Source organism: Gasterosteus aculeatus, chromosome 21 (genome assembly GCF_964276395.1).
Source record: "Gasterosteus aculeatus chromosome 21, fGasAcu3.hap1.1, whole genome shotgun sequence".
Classification (NCBI taxonomy): domain Eukaryota; kingdom Metazoa; phylum Chordata; class Actinopteri; order Perciformes; family Gasterosteidae; genus Gasterosteus; species Gasterosteus aculeatus.
Genome location: NC_135708.1, coordinates 2,231,092 through 2,253,421, shown reverse-complemented (window position 1 = coordinate 2,253,421; position 22,330 = coordinate 2,231,092). Strand labels below are relative to the sequence as shown.

At 47.0% G+C, this 22,330-nt stretch overlaps 2 protein-coding genes across 2 annotated transcripts in view; one reads left to right on the top strand and one right to left on the bottom strand.

The window, feature by feature from the left end:
• The window catches only part of LOC144390259 (protein NLRC3-like), a 67,086-nt gene extending 64,187 nt beyond the window's left edge, over positions 1-2,899 (bottom strand). The window contains exon 1 of the mRNA XM_078096724.1: positions 2,645-2,899. Within this exon, the coding sequence (XP_077952850.1) occupies positions 2,645-2,681 (37 nt within the window). The 5' untranslated portion in view covers positions 2,682-2,899. The remainder of the gene's footprint in view (positions 1-2,644) is intronic.
• Positions 1-22,330, top strand: part of LOC144390310 (dual specificity calcium/calmodulin-dependent 3',5'-cyclic nucleotide phosphodiesterase 1C-like) — a 442,515-nt gene that overhangs the window by 377,204 nt on the left and 42,981 nt on the right. The window lies entirely within an intron of this gene.

Below are 22,330 nucleotides of genomic sequence, written 5' to 3'. Positions count from 1 at the left end.
TGCTCCAAAATGGTGGAAAAAGCTCTCTGAAGACAACAGGACCACAGAGAGCCTTCGCATCTTTAGACTAAAGACACACCTCTTCAGACTCTACCTCCACTAAAGACTAACAAATTGTAGCACTTAAATTGTACTTATAACGCCACTCATCTATAGCAAATTGTAAATTGGCTTATTTGATGAAATTGAACTTTGTTATTTCTTGTTCTTTTGGGTTTGTATCATTATGGTTGAATGCACTTATTGTAAGTCGCTTTGGATAAAAGCGTCAGCTAAATTACATGTAATTTAATGTAAAGGTTTAGGTGGGCCGCAAAAGTTTTTCAAATGATTCCTGATGAACAAAGATGATGTTCATGCTGTGGAGTAGATAGTTTAAGACATTTATAACATTTCAGACTAACTAACTTAATCTGACCTGAGAGTCTCCAATTCACAGTGTGGATTCTTCAATCCAGCAGACAGCAGCTTCACTCCTGAATCCTTAAGGTGGTTGTTACTCAGATCCAGCTCTCTCAGACTAGAGGACTGGTAGCTGAGAACTGAGGACAGAGCGTCACAGCTTCTCTCTGAGAGGTTACAGCCACTCAGTCTGAAGAGAGGGATGAAGAAGAAGCAGGAAGCATAAAAGATGGCAGCATACTTAAGTTCTTATGTATGAATCTTATTCTCTCTGTACTTACAGAACTTTGTTGGAGGCTTTGACCACTGGCAGCAGCCTCAGAAGAGCCTCCTGTGAAGCAGAGTATTTCTTCAGGTCAAACACCTCCAGATCTTCTTCTGATGACAGTAATATGAAGACCAGAGCTGACCACTGAGCAGGAGACAGTTTTTCTGTGGAGAGACGTCCTGATCTAAGGGACTGTTGAATCTCCTCCACTAAAGAACCATCATTCAGTTCATTCAGACAGTGGAAAAGATTGATGCTTTTCTCTGGAGACTCATTCTCACTGATCTTCTCCTTGATGTACTGGACTGTTCTCTGATTGGTCTGTGAGCGATTTCCTGTCTGTGTCAGAAGACCTCGTAGGAGAGTCTGATTGGTCTCCAGGGAAAGACCCAGGAGGAAGCGGAGGAACAAGTCCAGGTGTCCATTAGGACTCTGTAAGGCCTTGTCCACAGCACTCTGGTAGAGGCGCTTTGGTTTAGGTTTGTCTCTAAAGACTTTAGACCTCAGGGAGGTTGTTTGTTCTTCTGACAGCAGATTGACACCAGAGCTGAAGAAGGTCAGATGGACATGAAGAGCAGCCAGAAACTCCTGAACACTCAGATGGACGAAGCAGAACACCTTGTCCTGGTACAGTCCTCTCTCCTCTCTGAAGATCTGAGTGAACACTCCTGAGTACACTGAGGCTGCTCTGATATCGATGCCACACTCTGTCAGGTCGGATTCATAGAAGATCAGGTTGCCTTTCTGCAGCTGATCAAAGGCCAGTTTTCCCAGAGACTCGATCATCTTCCTGCTCTCTGGACTCCAGTGTGGATCCGTCTCAGCTCCTCCATCGTACTTGACCTTCTTCACTTTGGACTGAACCACCAGGAAGTGAATGTACATCTCAGTCAGGGTCTTGGGCAGCTCTCCTCCCTCTCTGGTCTTCAACACCTCCTCCAGAACTGTAGCAGTGATCCAGCAGAAGACTGGGATGTGGCACATGATGTGGAGGCTTCGTGAGGTCTTGATGTGAGAGATGATCCTGCTGGCCTGTTCCTCATCTCTGAACCTCTTCCTGAAGTACTCCTCCTTCTGGGGGTCAGTGAACCCTCTGACATCTGTCACCATACCAATACACTCATGAGGGATCTGATTGGCTGCTGCAGGTCGTGTGGTGATCCAGAGGCGAGCAGAGGGAAGCAGCTTCCCCCTGATGAGGTTTGTGAGGAGCACATCCACTGAGGCCGACTCTGTGACATCAGTCAGGATCTCATTGTTGTGGAAGTCCAGAGGAAGTCGACACTCATCCAGACCGTCAAAGATGAACACAACCTGGAACTCTTCAAACCTGCAGATTCCTGCTTCTCTGGTTTCACTGAAGAAGTGATGAACAAGTCCCAACAAGCTGAACTTCTTCTCTCTCAGCACATTCAGCTCCCTGAAGGTGAATGGAAATGTGAACTGTATGTCCTGGTGGTCTTTGTCTTCAGCCCAGTCCAGAGTGAACTTCTGTGTTAAGACTGTTTTCCCAATGCCAGCCACTCCTTTAGTCATCACTGTTCTGATTGGTTCCTCTCCTCCAGCTGAGGCTTTGAGGAGGTCTTCCTGTCTGATGGTTGTTTCTGCTGTGGCTGGTTTCCTGGATGCTGTTTCAATCTGTCTGACCTCATGTTCTTCATTGACCTCTGCAGTCCCTCCCTCTGTGATGTAGAGCTCTGTGTAGATCTCATTCAGAAGGGTTGGGTTTCCTGCTTTAGCGATCCCCTCAAACACACACTGGAACTTCTTCTTCAGGTTGGATTTGAGTTCACGCTGACAAACTGCAGCATGAAGTCCTGAATGAAGACAACAAAGAAGATCAATGAGTCAAAGAATATGTTTCAACATGTCCTCTCCTCAGAGAATGACTATAAATATATTCTGTCCATCTTCTGAGACATTAGTGAATGGCTCATTTATCAGCATGGTAAGTCTGTAGAGAAATCCTCTTACTGCTCTGCAGACGCTCAGCCAGCTCCTCCTGCTTCATTCTCCTCAGGAAGTGCACTGAGATCTTCACAAATGCCTCTCTGCTCCTCCTCTGCTCTTCATCCAGCACCTCCTCATCGTCTTTCTCTAAGCATTCTGGGTAATCTGAACTCAAAACCTTCTGGATCTTCTTCAGCTCGTTCTTCACAAAAGTGAGGATGTTCTCCTCCAGCAGCTGGAACAGAACATTCTATGAATGACACCAACTAGAACATGGAAGCCACCATCAGGTCCATGTTGGACAGACGGACAATCCACTGGTCTACAAAGTGCAGCATGGAGATGATGGTGACCTGAGAGATGTTAAAGTAGTTGTTCATGTACACACCATAAAGATGGAGTCCAGGTTTGTTTGATGCTGCTGGGCAGACGGACCTGTGGGAACCTCTGAGCTCTCCAGGTCCTCTCTGTGGAGGAACATGAACCATCATCTCACATGGGGTTTGGACCTCCAACACCAATACAACATTAGTTAAAGATATTGGATTCTGTCATGATTGATCATGATGGAAACCAGATGCTGAACACTGTTGATGATGACGGACAGTTTATTAGTTGAGTGACAGTTAGTCATCAGTTTCATCTGGTTTTAGTTCTTACTGTGGGTCATAAATACAACGTCTGCAGACCTCTGCATCTGGTACAAAGTCCTATGGAACTACTCCAAACCTCTTTAGTCCGTCCCCTGACCTCTAGAAGTCTCCTTAGATCTTCTGAAACTAGTCTTTGGACCTTTTCACAGAGTCTACTGACGATACTTTGTCCAAACCTCTGCATGGAGTCCAGAGACCACGTCAGCTTGTCCACAGAGCACTGAGTTTATACTAATCACATGTTCAGTCCCAGTCATCTGTCTCCAGAAACCTGCAGCTGTCTCCAGATGTGACCTCTGCTGATCCTGATGTGGAGGAACTAGCTCACATTGTGTTTACATCTGAGGATGTTTACAGTTAATGATTCACACTTAAACACAAACAGACCAGTTAGATGATGGGTGTCTAACTCAAGGCCCGAGGGCCAAATCTGGTCTGGGGATCCAGTGCAGCCCGCTGGATGACTTTACTATTGTGAGAATTGCTTTTCTATAAAAGTAGCTGCTATTCCTAATCAGTCCACTGGGGGTCGCACTCTGTGAGTGAGCGCATGTGTTAGACCAGGGGGACCAGGGGCCTCATTTATAAAAGTGGCGCACGGATGAAACGTAGGACTTGCGTATGCACAGAAATATTCAGACTTATAAAACGTCCTACACAGTTTTCCGTTAATAAATCACAATCACTTCTTAATGCAGCGCAGCTTTTGCGGCTTCATGTCACGCCCATAGTTGCCCATATATAGTCTGTGGAACGCCCACAAATGAATATTCATCGATTGCGAAATCATGACAAACACTGAGAGGAAAACGAAGAAACGTAAACACTCAGTGTGAAGTGGAAATGATCATTGGGAGGTGGAGAGGAGAAGTAAAATGCTCTTTGGAGGGCACAGTATGGACATCACTAATGCCAAAAAGGCACCTGAGTGGCAAAAGGTTACAGAGCAACGCTGCAGCCTCACAACCTCGGACCGAAATAAAGAAAAAATTGTCTGACATCAAAGTGGATGCAAAATAGCGTTTAGCGCGCCATCGCCAAAGTGTGTCTCCACGGGTGGGAAAGGGACACCGAAGCTGTCCCCTCCTGATGAGAGACTGGGGGCAGTGATCGGGGATCGGGGACAGGGTCTGGGCCAACATCGGCGTCAGGGGGTCGAGGCACGTTTGGAAGCTGTGCCACATGATGTAGCACAGCACATGCAGCACGATGTTTCACACCTTTTCAGGAGTAAACAATAACCTCCCTCCAGTGCAGTCGAGGCAGCGCCATCTGCCCTTAAACAGGCCGATGGTGCGCTGCACTACAGCGCCAATCCTTCCATGTGCCACGTCTTCTAAGAGCGCAAGATCAGCGTCATTACGCATTGTGACGGCATCATGGCGTTTTATTACCATCCGTCTGATTGCATCTGACAAGCAACAGCTGTGTTTAGAGGATGAATTCAATAACATGCCGATATTATTGCAGAACATATTTCACTTTTCTTTTAACAATGTGTTAATTTGTATTTCTGTTTGTTTTACGCTGCAGATCGATCAAACGGGTGTTCGTGTTATTTATGAGAGGCAGTATTGGCATTTCTTTTACAACAGTCTAGTTTTACACACTTTCACACACGTTTGCGTGTTTCTTGAATTTGCCGACGGTTCTCATTTCACCCGTTTTTGTGCGTACGCATGGGTCCGAGCTTGCGTGAAGTACCGCACATTTTTCCGTCAAGTTTGCTTTTTATGAATACCAATTATTGCGTGGAGAGCGGCGTACGCCTTCTTTTGTGCGTACGCAACGTTTATAAATGAGGCCCTTGGTCCTTCACCAACGCAGTGCTGGTAGATCACCTAACATTGAAGAAAGAACCACGTCAGGTCACCACGCATGCATCAGTGCAAGTCATGGAGTGAGGTAACGACCAAGAACGTCTGCAGTAACTTGTTGTTGCTTGTTTCTTTATATGGATTCGTTTTGTGCTCCCGGTCTGCAGCGCTGTTGTTCCCTTGGTTACCGCTGCTGCTCGTTGTTATTATTCGGGCGATCGCCATGACTTGGATTGAAGCGTTGATGACAAGTAGCTTGCGAGCTGATAAAGTGTGGGCTCCCCTGTGTTAGACCTTTTAGACCACAGCGTTCCTCCAGGCAGCAGCGCCCGCTTGGAAATGACGGCCCTCCGTCGACCGGACCATCGCCTAAGATTTTACTGGTCCGGCCCACTTGAGATCAAAGTGGACAGTATCTGACCCATACCTAAGATGAGTTTGACACCCTGGAGTTAGATAAAGATAATGAGTTCTGTCATGATGGATCGTCATGGAAACAACACTTTAAACAATGAACAAACATTGGCCTGGCCTGGCAGCTCTGCAAATCATTCTCAATTGTGACATTACATTACATTACATTACATGTCATTTAGCGGACGCTTTTATCCAAAGCGACGTACAATAAGTGCATTCAACCATAGGGTACAAACTCAGGAGAACAAGAAACAAGAAAGTGCAATTTCCTCAAATAAGCCAATTTACAATTTGCTATAGATGAGTGACGTTACAAGTACAATTTAAGTGCTACAATTTGTTAGTCTTTAGTCGAGGTAGAGTCTGAAGAGGTGTGTCTTTAGTTTGCGGCGGAAGATGTGAAGGCTCTCTGCGGTCCTGATGTCTTCAGAGAGCTCGTTCCACCATTTCGGCGCAAGGACAGCGAAGAGTCGAGACCTAGTCGAGTGTTTTGCTCTCAGTGAGGGAGGAACGAGTAGTTTTGCAGATGCAGAGCGGAGAGTGCGGGTTGGGATGTAGGGTTTGACCATGTCCTGGATGTAAGCTGGACCCGATCCATTCACAGCATGGTACGTGAGCACCAATGTTTTGAACTGGATGCGGGCGGCCACCGGTAGCCAGTGAAGAGAGCGGAGGAGTGGAGTAGTGTGGGAGAATTTCGGAAGGTTGAAGACCAGTCGAGCTGCTGCATTCTGAATGAGCTGCAGAGGTCGAATGGCGGTGGCAGGGAGACCAGCCAGGAGGGAGTTGCAGTAGTCCAGGCGGGAGATGACAAGAGCCTGAATCAGTACCTGCGCTGCCTTCTGAGTGAGAAGGGGACGTATTCTCCTGATGTTGTAGAGCGTGTATCTACAGGATGTGTATGACATGGATGAGATCTGCCTGCTAGAAAGAGAAGATGGGTGCGCTTCCTCATCGCAAGGAGTTTGTGGAAGCTAAGGCTCCGAGTTGCACTTGAAATTGAAGTTTACAATGTTTTTGATATTTCCACCAAAGTTAAGTTGAATTTTCAAAATGTTTTATTGTTTACTGCACGGCTGTTGCAATTGTTATGCACCTTTGTTAGTAGATATTGACAGGACTATTCTTACTTAGTTTGATCTTACAAAGAACTAACGGCATTTTTTGGTTAGTCATGTATTTTGTTTAATTTAAAACAACAAATCTTATTTTTTTTTGAATGACTGTTCTGTTTGGACACAAGAAAATATATTGCCATGTTTTTATCATGCAGCATGTTTTTGCCTGAAATAAGGTTCTATGTATGGAAGTTTTCAGTTTTAACTGAATATATTGTCTACATTTTCTTAATTCATTGTCTCTGCGTAAAACTTTAAAAACCAAATTCTCAAAAATTAAAAGACAAAAAAAAATTGTGGGGAAAATTAAACCGGAATTTGAGAAAAAATGAAACAGATTTTATAGGGCCCTACTTACTCTGTGTCATAAGAACGGCGTCCGTCTTTGAAGTCAATATATCGACCAATAGACTGATCACTCTTCATGGACACACATCTGGGTTCAGGAGACTTTCCTCTCTGCTGATGTGAACTGAAAGAAACACTGAGATTACATCATCACATCATCATCTAATCATGAAGCATCAGCTCACATGGTGTCCGTCCTCACAGAGACCAAAACAAGGTAAAGGTCCATGAAGTGAGGTCTGGATGTGGACCACATGACTCCCTGTAGTGGTTTAGGTCTACTGGTCCTGCTGGTCCCCCATCACTGTTTTCTTCACCAGTCAGTTTGGTTTAGTCCCAACAGGTCTCACCAAGTACTCCATGGAGCTCTCCCTCCCTCACTGGACACTGCTGAAGGGCCCTGGAGCAAGAAACCCAGAACCTCCACCAGGGAGTCTGGTAGAAACACCTCATCATCAGCCTGAGACCCTTACCTTGCATGTACAGAGGGACCAACATCTTTGAAGTTTAGAGGATAATCCATAGACCGGTTACTCTTCATGGACACACAGCTGGGTCCAGGTCCAGGTCCTGGTCTCTGATGGATCCTGGTCACACACATAGAAGCAGAGTCAGTGAGTCAGAGACGTTGGGACATGGAGACGAGTGGAGGACAGTTGGAGATGGTCCTCTCACCTCTGAGCTTTGGTCTGGCTGTCATGTTCCCCACACAGAGGGGCTTCAGAGGGAGGGACTCCGTCCTCTGGGTCCTCAGCCTGATTCATAGCAGAGTCCACACCTTCACACCTTCACACCAACCTGCTGGGAGAGCTCACACGTTATTATCTTCATCAGGACAAACACACAGAGCTCATTCACCTCAACACTAAAACTCTCATGGGACACTTTGTGTTGTTGTCTTGAGACAACGTGTCAAGAGACATCATTTTAAATTCTCATCCTATAAATGTCGTGTTTCTTTTAAGCGCTTTCCTTTGGCAGGAGGCAGCGGTCCATCTGGACGTTATTTATGTTAAATCACTATATAGGCTACTAAAACTCAGCATGCAGAATGACAACACGAGATATGTATAGTTTTATAATATCAATATTATAAGTAAGTATAGGTGGAAGGGAACCAAAAGTGTGGTGCAAAGATCAGTCCTGCAAAACCAAACAAAAGGTTGTTTATACTCAAACCATACAACATATTTTATATTAGTAATATTTCTATTATAGACCTTGTGTGTATATATATATATACGGTCGGAGTTTAACAACGTCTCACTGAGCAGCTATTAAACCAAGAAGTGTGAATGTGTGAATATATTTCCAACTTTAGCGAAGTGTAAACGTCGTACGTTCGATACCCGCTCACTCCTCTCTCATAACAAACAGGGACGTCCGACTTTTAGCGGAGTCTAAATTATCTTCCGTATTTCCGAGTGCGAAATAAATCGAACTTCTAGGGAGATAAAATACGTTCCGGGTGGTATTTATTACGTAGTTGTCGTGATTAGTAACGATTGAAAAGTTCTTCTCTCTTTATTGAACCAGTATTGGCAATTTCTCAACGAGGAGAGACGCTGCAGAATCGGCGGCGGCTTTGCGCATGCGCGCGTTGACTTCAGCCTGCACGTGACGTGTGTCTCCTCTGACTGCAGCTGGACTGCTGCGAGCCGCCAGGTTCCTGCTTCAGTGACGTCACGCCACGTCAGACACCACAGAAGTCTCCAATAAAACCAGATAAGGTCGCTGGTCGCTTTTGACCAGAAGTCGCCAAGAGGGTTTATAAAGTCAATGTACCAAACAACGAAGGAGCCTGCGCATGCGCACATCTCAAGTCATAATGTCGACTTTCTAACTATTTTTAGTGGCGGAAATGGACTTCCATAAAAATCACCGTAACTAGCAGAAAGAAACCTGTCAGCGGACCTGACAAGCGCCGCTTCAAGCCTTTGCGCATTAACTCTGCGCAGACATTATCCCCTTGAGTATCGCGACATGCTAGTTTAGCCGCTACAACAACTAGCCAGTAACCGCAGATTCCATTTCAACAATAAAGATACAAACTTCTCAGTAGTAAATGAATTCACGTTTCAACTGCTCTATGCTGTGTTTACTCAGGTCGGTGATGTTTTCTTCTTCTTCTTCTTCTTCTTCTTCTTTTTCGTGTACTGGCAGATCGCACCAACTTAAAGGTGCATATACCGCCACCTACTGCACTGGAGTGTGAGGCCGGTCACGGCCTCCCTTCTATATCCTGCTGTACAGCCCCGTGTTCCTAAGAAAAAAAAATACTGCCTTCATTACTGCCTCCTTCCCTTTTCCACCCCCAAGCACCCCACCTAAGTCCCAGCCCCGCTTTGTCTCCCTGACACTATCATACAACACCACCCCTTCCTTATCATACCTCCCACAGACAAACAGTACATGCTCAACTGTTTCCACCACCTCACATCTATCACACAAACCTGTGTCATGTTTTGCCACCACTCTCAGCGTGCCATTCAACCCTGTGTGCCCATACCTTAACCTACTCCACACTACCTCTTCCCTCCTGCACCTCATCATTCCCCCAACCTCCTTCACTGACCTATTTATACCCCGGAAGTGCCTCCCTTTACCACCTTCACCCCACTGTCTCTCCCACTCCGCAATCCCTGCTTCCCGTATCAACGACTTAACCTCCCTGCGCCTTAACGACACCCTTACATCCACCTGAGTCCTCCTTACAGCACTCTTTGCCACCATGTCAGCCACCTCATTACCCTCCACTCCAGCATGCGCAGGAACCCAGCAGAACCTCACCTCTACTCCCTGTCTCTCCAACCCCAGCAATATCCCCATCAATTCTCCCAGTAGGTCTTCCCTGTCAGACCTACCATCCATAACACTGCTTAACACTGCTGCTGAGTCTGAACATATCAGCACCCTACATGGTGTCACATCCTCCACCCATCTCAACCCAATGATCATAGCCACCATCTCTGCTGTATACACCGACACATTATCAGTGACTCTTTGACAGATACTCACACTGAACTCAGGAACATGCACTCCTGCACCCACTCTACCACCATTCACTACCTTAGATCCATCAGTATACACCCTTACAAAACCATAAAACCGTTTACAGACATACCTCTCCACACACAGACTCACGTCCCCCTTGCCCCACTCCCTCCATCTCCTCCAAGCCATACTCTATCACTTTCTGCCCAATTGTCCACCCATACATCCTCAAACTACTCTTGTCCCTCTCCCAACACTCCCAAGTTGCCACAACCGCCATGTGGCTTTCAGCACACCCCTTCAGCCTGCCCCAATACGCCAGCCCCAACTTGTCCCTCCTCAAGCTCAGTGGCAATTCCCCTGTGTCCACCTGCAACACCACTACAGCCTCAGTGCTCGTGATTGCACCCTGCCCAATCGCTGTATCACCGTCTTGGCCGCAGCTCCATAAATAAAACACCCATAGTCTATCGTGGATCTAACCAGTGCCTGATACATACACAACAGTGTCCTCCAATCTGCCCCCCAGTCTACACCTGCCACAGCCCTCATCAGATTCAGCACCTTCCTGCACTTCTGTTCTATAAACTCCACATGTTTCCTCCACGTGAGCCTTTCGTCAAACCATAATCCCAAATATTTAAACTCTAACACCCTTCCCAATTCCTGTCCATACATATGTAACCGAACCTCCCCCACCCTCCTTCTCGAGTACACCATGAAACACGATTTAGTCACCGGCAACCTAAAACCCCATCTCTTGGACCATTCCTCCACCACATCCACCGCCTCTTGCATCTTCCTCATTACAAACTTCTCATTCTTACCTCTCTTCCACAAAGCCCCATCATCTGCATATAGTGCCATACCCATACCTCTACCTACATGCCTAAACACATCGTCTATCATGATTGTAAACAACACAGGGCTAATCACACTGCCCTGTGGGGTGCCATTAGCAACCTCATACCTCTCTGACAATATTGTCCCAACCCTCACCTGTATGTACCTGTCAAACAAGAAATCCAGAATCCAATTATACATTCTGCCGTCAACTCCCAATGCACTTAACTTCATTAACACCCCCTCTCTCCACATAGTGTCATACGCCTTCTCTATATCAAAGTACACCACCACCATCTTCTCCTTCATAGCAAGTGCCTTGGCTATCTCTGTGCTAACCACCACCAGTGCATCCATAGTAGACCTTCCTCTCCTGAACCCACTCTGTGCTTCACTCATCAATCCCTTACTTTCCAGGTAGAATATCAATCTTTTCACTATCATCTTTTCCATCAGTTTACATAGGTTTGAGGTCAACGCTATTGGTCTATAACTATCCACCTTCCCTGGATCTTTTCCCGGTTTAGCAAACAGCAGTACTACCGCCTGCTTCCACCCGTCCGGCAGCACCCCAGTCCTCCACACCTTGTTAAACAGCCCTACTATAGCTTCCATTACATTATCAGGTGCCTTTTTCACCATCTCATAGCCTACCCTGTCCTCTCCCCGTGCCGAACGCCTGCATCCTACCAGTGCCTTCGTCAGCTCAAACTTAGTGAATTCCGCATCCATCACTTCCTCCGTCCTTGCCTTCTTATGCAACACATCTCCCTTTTGTTTTATTATCTCACATCTCCTCCTCTTACTCTCCTCACATAGGTGCTCGCCACTGTGAACCTTCGCAAATGCTACCCCCAACGCATCCGCCTTTTTCTTACCTGTCATAGCAATTGCATCCCCCACCACCAACACTGGTATTTCCGCATTTTCCTCCTTTCCCCAACATTTTCCGGAACATTTTCCACACCCTGCCAATGTCCGTCCCCCTCCCAATGGTAGAGCAGAACTCCCACCATGCTTCCCTTTTAGCTCTCTTTATTGTTCTCACTCCCTCCTTGTATTGATCACTCCCTACAGTGGAGTCTCTCATCACTCGCCACTCACACCTCCCTGCCATAGCCGCAGACACCCACATTAGATCTAAACAGGACTCAGTCCCTTTCCCTATATTTACCCTAGTACCGCCCCCCTCATTAACACATACCATCCCACAACCCTCCATATATTCCTCCACCACTGCCCCATTACCATCCGTGTGTCCACTTCCCCATATCTAATTATGTGCATTAAAGTCCCCACACCAAATCATCTTTCCACCCCCACCACACTTACCCATTACATCTAACTGCTCTGCACTTAGAGGCTTACACGGGTTGTAAAAATTTAACACCACTATGCCGCCTTCCTTCCTGCACACCTCTATCCCGACACACTCTGCATCATTTACCTCCACTACTCTGTATGCCAGTCCGTCCTCAACAAACGTAGCACATCCCCCACCTACACCCTCTATCCTATCCTTCCTTACCGCATGAAACCCTGGAATTGCAAACTCTAGCATTGGTTTTAGCCACTTTTCCTGCACACAAATTACATTTGGCACTACATCTAACCCATATACATATCTCTTAAAGTCCTGCCCGTTAGCTACTAAGCTTCTTGCATTCCATTGTAACACCACCAGTGACATCATTTACTACTGCTATCCATATCCCCACTCTTGGGCTGTGCCAACATCCCATGTAACATCTCCCCTGTTACTTCCATAATCCCCATAAACTCCTTAGCAGCCCTAACAACCATCTCAATCCGTGCCGACTTTATCTTCACCTGTTCACTCATATTAAGAATACGACACATAAATGCCAAAAAATCCACCGGTTTCACCACCAGTGTCTCTTCTGTAACTGAGCATCCCCCATGACTACACTTCTTATCTCCCCCCTCAACCACCTGCCCCTCCCCTCTCCCTGTGATCACTCCTGGCTGTTCCTGGGCTCTTATTTCTTGTTCCCTCCTGCTGCCTTGGCTTTTCCTTGCTGCCTCTGCATATGTTACCTTATTTACTATCTTGTATCTCTGTACTTCTGCCTCTTTTCTCTGCACAATACACCCCCCATATGCCGCACTATGTTCCCCGCCGCAGTTACAACACCTTATTTTAGCCTGTGCTTCACATTTCCCATACTCATGTGGGCCCCCACATTTAGCACACCGACACTGCCCCTTACACACACTGGCCACATGCCCCATGCGTTGACACTTGAAGCACCTTAGTGGCGCCGGCACATACTCCCTCACAAAGTAGCTCACATACCCCAGACACACTCTACTGGGTATATGCCCATCAAACTCCACCATCAAAGTAGGGCTCTCCTCTCCGTTCCCTTTGTTTTTATTTGTCATTCGTTTTGCCTCCACTACCCGTCCTCCCTTTACTTCTTTCTTGAATTCCTCCATTGTTATATCCAGCGGTACCCCCGTAATCACCCCCCTGCTCTTAGCCCTTCCACCCGGTACGTGACACTTCACCTTCGCTCCATTCAGCGACGTCAACGCCATTAACTTGCCTTGCTGCGCCCAATTAACAGCAAAAATCAACACTCTCCCATGCCCAACACACCTCGCATCTCTAACATGTCCCACCTCTGCTTCAATAGCTTTAGATAATGCTATCGGGTTCAATACTTTCCTCGTAGGCTCATCGAACACAGCCATAACTTTCCATTCCTCCACCTGCTCTCGCCTCTTATGTCTTCTCATTCTCTCCGCATCCCTCTGGTCTTCCCCATCCGACATTGACTCCCCGTCTTTCCTATTACGTTTCTTCTCATTCCTCACTTTCCACTTTACCTTATTACCCGCATGCATTTCTCCCTCCTCATTGTCCGACCTCTCACTGCCCTCCCGCATATCCACCTCGCTTCCACCCGAACTACCCGCCATGCCAACCTCAGTCACAGCGCAGCTGTGCAATCAACCAACTCTGGACACTAGCAAAGTCATCACAGCACTCGTCCACAGTCCTCCAGCTAGTCGCTTCGCAGCCTCATGTGTGGAACTCGCTCATCCCCTCGGTGATGTTTTAACGTGTGTAGTGGAATAAATAAAACATATTCCGGTGGTGGCTGTGTGGCAATGAACAACACTCTGAACGGCGGCCGCCATTTTGTTATGCACACACGCCGTCTGCGCATACATGCCGCTTCCACGTGATCCCGTTTTTCCTTCAGCAGGAAAAGTTGAAGGCAAAAATGCCACCTAAGAAAAAGATGAAACCTCTCGCTGACCAGAAGACTATTGCATCTGTATGTTCTGCTCCATGTGCCTCTGCACCCTCCCTGACTTTGATCCGCCTCCCGACAGTTCTGCTTAGTATTAAAATATAAACACGGACACTTAAGCCTAGTTTATGCTTCTGCGTTTCAGTTTGTTGTCTGTTCAAGTTTAGACTTCTGGAGAAAGACAAACTTCCTTTTACCTTTTTAAACTCTGTTAAAATGCTCATCCTATAAATGTAGTGTTTTACAAGATGAATGTTATCACTCTTCTTCCAGCAGATGGAGCTGTGCTGTTTCTCCTGAGTCCAGAAGTCAGTAAAACACAGACCAGTAAGGTGACCTGTAGCTGTCCTGATGGAAACACTGTGGTTACCATGGTAACATGGGGAAGCTTTCTCCTGATGGGATGCTTCACTTCACCATGTGATCAGTTAGTAAAAGGTCGACTACAACCTGCTGATCAATGAGAGAAAAACTGAAGACTAAAGAAAACAAATACAGTCAAACACTAAAAAGTGACTAAATGTGTTTAAAGCAGATGAAGAAATGAACATGAAGCTTTGTGGACTTAAAGGACTGAAGCAGCAGGTGAGACAAACACAGCGTCTCTCAGGTGTGTTTCAGGAACAAAGGCCCAGGTGAGCTCTGTGGTCCCTGCTGGGTCCTAGTGCCCCTCCGTTTGCTACCTTCCCCTCCTCATCAGTAACAGTCCTCACAGACCCCAGATCAGACTGAGCTCCTCTTCTTCATCACAGCGTCATCATTCAGACTAACAGCAGCTTCTCTCTGCCTGCTCACACAGGCGCCATCTTGTTTCCCAGCTTTAAACAATCACACCTTCACAACCATCAATGATGTCATTCAACCAATCACAGCTGCACTTACTGAGCTCGTAGACATGAACTTCCTCAGTGAGCAGCTCTCTTCTGTCCTCAGCAGGTCCGTGTAGAAAAGGAGCTCCGTGCTTCACTTCAGCTTCCATCAGACTGAGTGAAGTGACTTCTTATCAGCTTCTTATCTTTTATCACAGAGGGTGTGTCCTCACGTCAAGTCCAAAGTCGACTGGTTGACTGAGTCTCAGTCTGAGCTGTTCACAGGGTCAAAGGTCCTCGTGAACAGAATCCTCCTCACGGCTCAACAAGAGTCTTTCAGGATGAAAACCAACATCTGTGGAATGATCCTTTCACCTTGTAAAGAGTTGCTATGACAACAGACTGGATGCTGTTGTTGGACCAGATGGTTCAGAGGACCCGTGCACGCCCCTCTTTGTCACCTGGTCTTCTTCTACATGTAGACTAGTAGGGAACACGCGATGAAGCAGAAACCTTTGTAACAAATGTAGTGAAGAGTTTATATTGAATAAAAACATCCACTAAGACAACAGAGTCTGAGCTGAGAGTGTTTTTATTCTTCTCTCCACTTTGATGATCAGGTTGAACCTGTTGGGGCGGAACAACTTCCCCACGTATCAGTCTGAAGCCGCCTGCCAAATCACAAAGGACATGTTGTTACATGCAGTGTTCTACTTCCTCATCACATGGCACCTTGAACTCTGGCTCATATACCTGCTGTGCAAAGGATTGTGGGTAAGAACAGCCAGTAAAGCAGCCTGCTTGCACACAGTAAGATGTGACTGAATGTAGAACACAAACTAATTCCTCCAGCTTCTGTCATTGATCATCATGACAACCAGATGCTGAAGACTGTCGATGGACAGTTTATTAGTTGAGTGACAGTTAGTCATCAGTTTCATCTGGTTTTACTTCTTACTGTGGGTCAGAAAAACAACGTCTGCAGACCTCTGCATCGAAAATACAAATTCTAATGAAAGTACTGCAAAGCTCTTCAGACGGTCCTCTGACCTGTAGAAGTCTCCTTAGATCTTCTGAAACTAGACGTTGGACCTTTCACAGAGCTGCTGGCAGTGACGTGCGGTGAGGTTGGTGGCTGGAGGCTCTGACTCTTTCAAAGTCACATTCACAAACATATGAATTCAACAAAGTAGCATAAAAACACAACTGGCTGCTTGCACTTGGACTACTGGTTATGTTTCATGTCCCGTATCGCATATTCTTTTATAATACGGGTGAAATCAAGCGCTCTGATTGGTGGAGAGTGAGTCACGAGGTGCACTGAATTGAGCCATAATGTCATGTCACCTGTTTACATCGACCTGAGCGTTCATATCAGTGCGGTGATCTAAATAACAGCTGGACTTTGTGCGACCGTTGGTTGTGATTTCAATCTTTATCTCGGTGGCGATCGACTAAAAACAGCCCGGAAACGCCGCCAATGAGCGAATGAATAAGACGGTGCGACATCGAGCAGGGAGACCTGCCATGTTTTCACACCACAAATGAATGTGAAATCCCTCACTGACATCAATCCATATTCACTTAATGTTACAATACAACCAATCATCATGTTCTTCATCTGGTTCTTCTGTTCAAGAGCTTAGTGAGGCTCATAAGAACCACGTCCATCTTTGAAGTCAGTCGACCTTTAGACCGATCACTCTTCATGGACACACAGGTCCAGGTCCAGGTCCTGGTCTATGTTGGATCCTGGTCACACATGTAGAAGCAGAGTCAGTGAGTCAAAGACGTTGGGACATGGAGACGAGTGGAGGACAGTTGGAGATGGTCCTCTCACCTCTGAGCTTTGGTCTGGCTGTCATGTTCCCCACACAGAGGGGCTTCAGAGGGAGGGACTCCGTCCGCTGAGTCATCAGCCTGATTCATAGCAGAGTCCACACCTTCACACCTTCATTACGTCAATTGGCTAACGCTAATAAGCGGCTTTACAACTTGCTGTAGATAAGAACCATTATAAGTCCAATGTAAGTGCTACAGCTAGTTAGTGTGTTAGTGGAGGTAGAGTCTGAAGAGGTGTGTCTTTAGTCTGAAGATGTGAAGGCTCTCTGTGGTCCTGATGTCTTCAGAGAGCTCCTTCCACCATTTAGGAGCAGGACAGCAAAGAGTGGAGATCTAGTCGAGTGTTTTGCTCTCAGTGAGGAGGAACAAGCAGTTTATCACATGCAGAGCGGAGAGTGCGGGTCGGGATGTCGGGTTGGACCAGGTCCTGGATGTAAGCTGGACCCCATCCATTCACAGCACGGTACGTGAGCACCATGTTTAGAGGACTTAGGAAGGTTAAAGAGCAGTGGAGCTGCTGCATTGTGGATGAGCTGCAGAGGTGGAATGGTGGTAGCAGGAGACCTGCAGGAGAGAGTTACAGTAGTCAGACTGACGACGCTTCATGAATTAGACCAATGAATAAAATGCATTTAGTGTCCACCAGGATACAGCCCTGATTCTGACACTATGTGATCAATAAAGACATGAGAATAGTGTGACACCGCTGTCATGTTGACACTAATCAATAGAATAACACCAATGCACAGCTATGATTGTGTTCAATGTAATGTAACCAATCAAAATGCATTCATGTAATACTTTGCACCACTTATATTGACCCAGAGAGTTACAGTGAACGCGCCATCCAATGTAATACCTCATTGCACCACTATATTCTTTAAATAACTAGTCAACTTGAACGCACCAGGAGGCGTCACGTGTCCAGGGGTGTGGACACTGCTTCTCACACCTTTACTGAACTCTATAAATATCTGTAAGCACCCATTGTTCTTGATTGGTTGGTGGAAGCAAGAGACGGTCACTATGTGATAGTCAATGAGCTCCTCTGTGGCCTGTTGATGCACAAACCAGCGGATCCTCAGCTGAGATCTTCTTTTTAGCACAACACCTTTTCTTTTATTAAAGGCTTTTCATTTGAACTTTTCAGTCCAACATGTCTTCTGTCTGTCCATGGTTTCTTCATTTTTTGAACACAAGTGGGTGCGGTGCGTCCCTGGGAGTCACTGGGGGTCACTGGGGGTCACTGGGGGCTCCTGAAGGTTCCCAGCTCGTGTGAAAAAGTGAAAAACGTCTACAACACTGTCTAGTTCCTTTGTCAGCGTTTATGTTCTAAGTATCTTTGCATCAGCAGATGAGAAGATTCAAATCCAACTGCCTGCTGTGGTCGACCCATTGCCCTGAACATCATGATGCACAAGACTGTCGAACTTTGGCCAAGACAACAAATGTTATAGTAAAATGATGAATGATGAAATGTCAGGTCCTGATGAAAGACACGAGTGCACAGCCCAACAAAGGCTCAGCAGCATCCCTCTGTGGTGGAAAGGGTAGTAGAGTCCATCTGCTGTATTCTGACTCTGCAGGGACCCTGAACCCCCACATTGAACACTGAGCCTTTATACACACGCTACAACTTCCTTTGCATTCTCATTTTCAGGAGATGCTAAATTTGATCTGCTGGCAGAATAATGCACAAGTTATTGATGAAAATAGCCACAGTTAAGCTGCAAATAAATAAAACCATGTCTTTAGTTACCTTTGAATTATGTTAACTAAAACGTGTTATTATACATATTGCAAACATCTCACAAAAAGCCAAGATATTAACATTTAGAAATGAAGACATTTATAAACAAAATAGAAAAATGCATCATTTGTGTGTAACTCATAACGGAGGTGTTGAAATGTAGCACATACTTGGTGCTTTCCTTCTGTGGAGCATCACATACGTGCAACAACAAATAAGGTTTTCACACATCAGCTCAAGGACAGAGGGATCAAGGGGGGAGGAAGAGGAGAGGAGGAAGCGTGACAGGAAACTACAGTAAAGACACAGCGAGCTGAAACTGACGTCCAGATGAGGTGATGTCACTGAATCAATGCAGCAGGTTTTTGCATCTTAGAGTTGAGAAGTTCCCACACCAGAGACAACGTTTATTACTGCGTGGGGACCAAAGTGGAGCATTTAGCAGCTAGAGAGACAGAACAAAAAGCAGAGTGAATATTGGACAAAGCATCCGGTTGACTGGAACAGGACACTAGTGGACACTTAGTGTTGGTGTTGCTCTTTGGCTCAGGTGTGTACTGACTGGCAACCGTTTGGCTTTCATACCTATCAATGTTTTCTTTACAGCTCGTCACACTGTGGCCCAAAAACCCAGTGATGCACTTTTCTCCATCCTACATTTGTGTTGTGGCCAAAGTAATAATAAGAACAAGAAGAAGAAGAAGTGACGCTGCATTCATCCCACATACAACATCACAGGACGAACACGGCAAGACTCACAACACACAACTCCTCACAATGACATGATCAGAAAATATGACACAATCACACCAGCTCAAAGTAATAAGCAACATATGTGCAACAGTCCATCTTACTCCAGTGTCCCTGAATCATAGGAAAATGATACAATGCATGAACGTACCCGTTTATCGCTCTAAACAAGAAATAAAATACATGAAACCTGAGAGACAAAATGTCTTAAAGTCTCTGTAGCTGCAAAGAAGTTCTTCCTCCTTTCATGTGAGTAGCGCTGCACTGCTCTCTGATGGAGGCGGATACTGAAACTCCTCTTGTGCCTTGTAGATATTTACAGTTTAGTTCCCACAGATCTTCACTCGTCTAATGCATCGGACCGGAGAGGAACACCAGCATGATCTTCGCTAAAATACCTTCTATATTTAGTTAAAGTATAAATGAACGCGTTGTCCGTCTCCAGGTCCCAGCAGCATCGGGTCCGACCTCTGTCTCCACGGGTTCAGCCTCGTGTACCAGAGCACGCCGACGGCCTTCAGCCCAGAGACACCAGGTACACACATGAACTACAAGCAGACGACACGAGCAGGAACATCCATGTTTCATTTTCACAATCCCTTGATGATCTTTAGTTCATGTGCCGTGGCAGTGACGGGGACCCTCACCGGCTGTATGAGCTGGATGTCTTTGCGTACGACTTGTACAGCCGCCTCGGCCCGTACGCCTCTGTTCCGCTGTTAGTGGCCCACAAACCAGACCGGACTTTGGGTGTTCTGGCTGAACGCCTGAGACGCTTGTTAACGTGGGTCACAGCGTGTCGGCTCCTCGGGCGAGTATTGTTCCTGTGTGCTTCTCATACAGTATCTGGTCCTCGGTCAGAGAGCTTCTTCTTTCAGCTGCGTAGTTCATCCCGTTTGTGTGACTGGGAACGATTGATCCGTCCTGCAGACTTTGCTGCTGCTTTTTGTCCTCCTGCTGGCAAACAGCCAATAAACCCGTTTATTACTACATTTATGTTGGAAAACATATAGAAATGCACATTTAACCACTTTACAAACCCCTCCCTCTCTAAGCACGGCCAAACTCCCCCACTGAAGACGAGGCGCATGGAGCCACAGACTGACAGAAAGAGGTGTGATGGACAGCGTGGTTCTGCTCGGGCCCGGTCCACAGCAGCTGTTCACCCAGTACCAGTGTGGATTAGATAAGGATGATAAGGACGCAGCGTCAGATATCAGGTTGTTTACTGTTTATTTGTCACACCTGTATGTCAAGTTGCGTTTTTGTCCTGTCTCCAGTTGTTTTTTGACTTCCTGTTTTATTTTGGAAACTAACTCCCTCTCGTTTCAGGTCCCTTGCCCTTCCTCATGTGTCACCAGTCTGATTGTCTCCCCTGATTCCTGATTGTGTCCACCTGTTCCCACAACTCCCTCATGGGTACTTATAGTCTGCGTCGCCCCTTGTCCTGTGCCAGTGTGTCTTGTTGTTTTGCCCTGCACACCAGCCCTCACGTCACGAGTCAAGTCAAGTCCGATAACGTTTGTCACGTCCTTTTGATCCCTGTTACATTTCCTCGTTTAAGAGAGATTTTGAGTTTTTGCCTTTTGAATTTTGATCTCAACCTTTTTCCTCATTAAGAGAGATTTTGAGTTTTTTCCTTTTGAACTTTGATCGCGACCTTTGTTTCCTCGTTAAGAGAGATTTTCAGTTTTTTCTTGTTATTAATAAAAAGCAATATCAGCTGAACCCTCTGCATCCGAGTCCTCCTCCTTCCTGCCTGACAGTACACACTGGCCAGAATGGACTCGGCAGAGAAGGACCAGCTGACGGAGGCGCTGCGCGCTCAAGCATCAAGACTGGCGCAGCATGAAGACCTTGTTGCTGACCTCGATCGAGGGGTTCGGGGACTTGCTCAAAGCCAGGAGGGATTTAAGACTGCCATGACCACGCAGGTGGGACTCCTAAACAGTCAGGTAGAACAAATTCTCACCTTGCTCTCCAGGAACCCCGCGGCTTCTCCCGAACAACCCCCCACGCCGTCTGAGCCCCCTCCCGTAGCCACACCAGCAGATGCGTGCACGAGGCTGGCACCTCCGGAACGATACTCCGGAACCATCGGACAAAGTAGGTCCTTCATCATTGAATGTGAAATGCACTTCGAGCACTCTCCGATGCACTTTCCCACAGAACGGTCCAAGGTTGCCTTCATGATGTCCCATCTCACGGGAAGGGCCAAGGCATGGGCCACCGCTGAGTGGGCTAGGAGTTCGGCAGTTTGCTCATCACCAAAGAAGTTTGCCGACGCTCTCAGACTTGTTTTTGACCCTGTGGCAACAGACCGAGAAAGGGCTCGTGAGCTCAGTCAGATAAAGCAAGGTGGACAGTCCGTTTGTGAATACGCCATACGTTTTCGCACCCTGGCGATGGAGAGTGGGTGGAACACCACGTCCCTCTACGATGTTTTTCTGAGTGGGCTCTCCGACCAGATCCAGGACCTCTTGGTCCCATTGGACCTGCCTCTGGACCTCGATTCCCTCATCGCCCTCGCCATCCGCACCGACAACCGCCTACAGGAACGGAGGCGGCAGCGTGGGTCCAGAGGGACACCCGCTGCACCTGGCTCTTCCCCGACGCTCTGGGGCGCCGCATCGCGTCAAACCTCCCCTGAGCGACTCTCAAGAACCCGTGCCGGAGGCGAGGAGGAGCCCATGCAGATGGGGAGGGCCCGGCTCTCTCAAGAGGAACGACAGCGACGCTACCAGGAGGGCAGATGCTTTTACTGCGGCGAGCGTGGCCACCTCATCACCGCCTGTCCAGTAAAGGCCAACCAGTCGGTGAGTCAAGTCGCCGAAGTAACTCCTACTCCACGCCGATTGACCACAGTGAGGATTAAGCACCGGGATAAGAACCTAGAGCTGGGGGTATTGATTGACTCAGGGGCAGATGAGAGCCTAATCGACTGGGGGTTAGCACAAAGACTGGGGCTTCGGGTTGACCCATTGAGTAAACCGGTTAAAGCGAGCGCACTTAATGGAAGTGCATTGTTCACTATAACCCATGTTACAGAACCGGTGGAGCTTCGCATCACCAATCACTGGGAGCG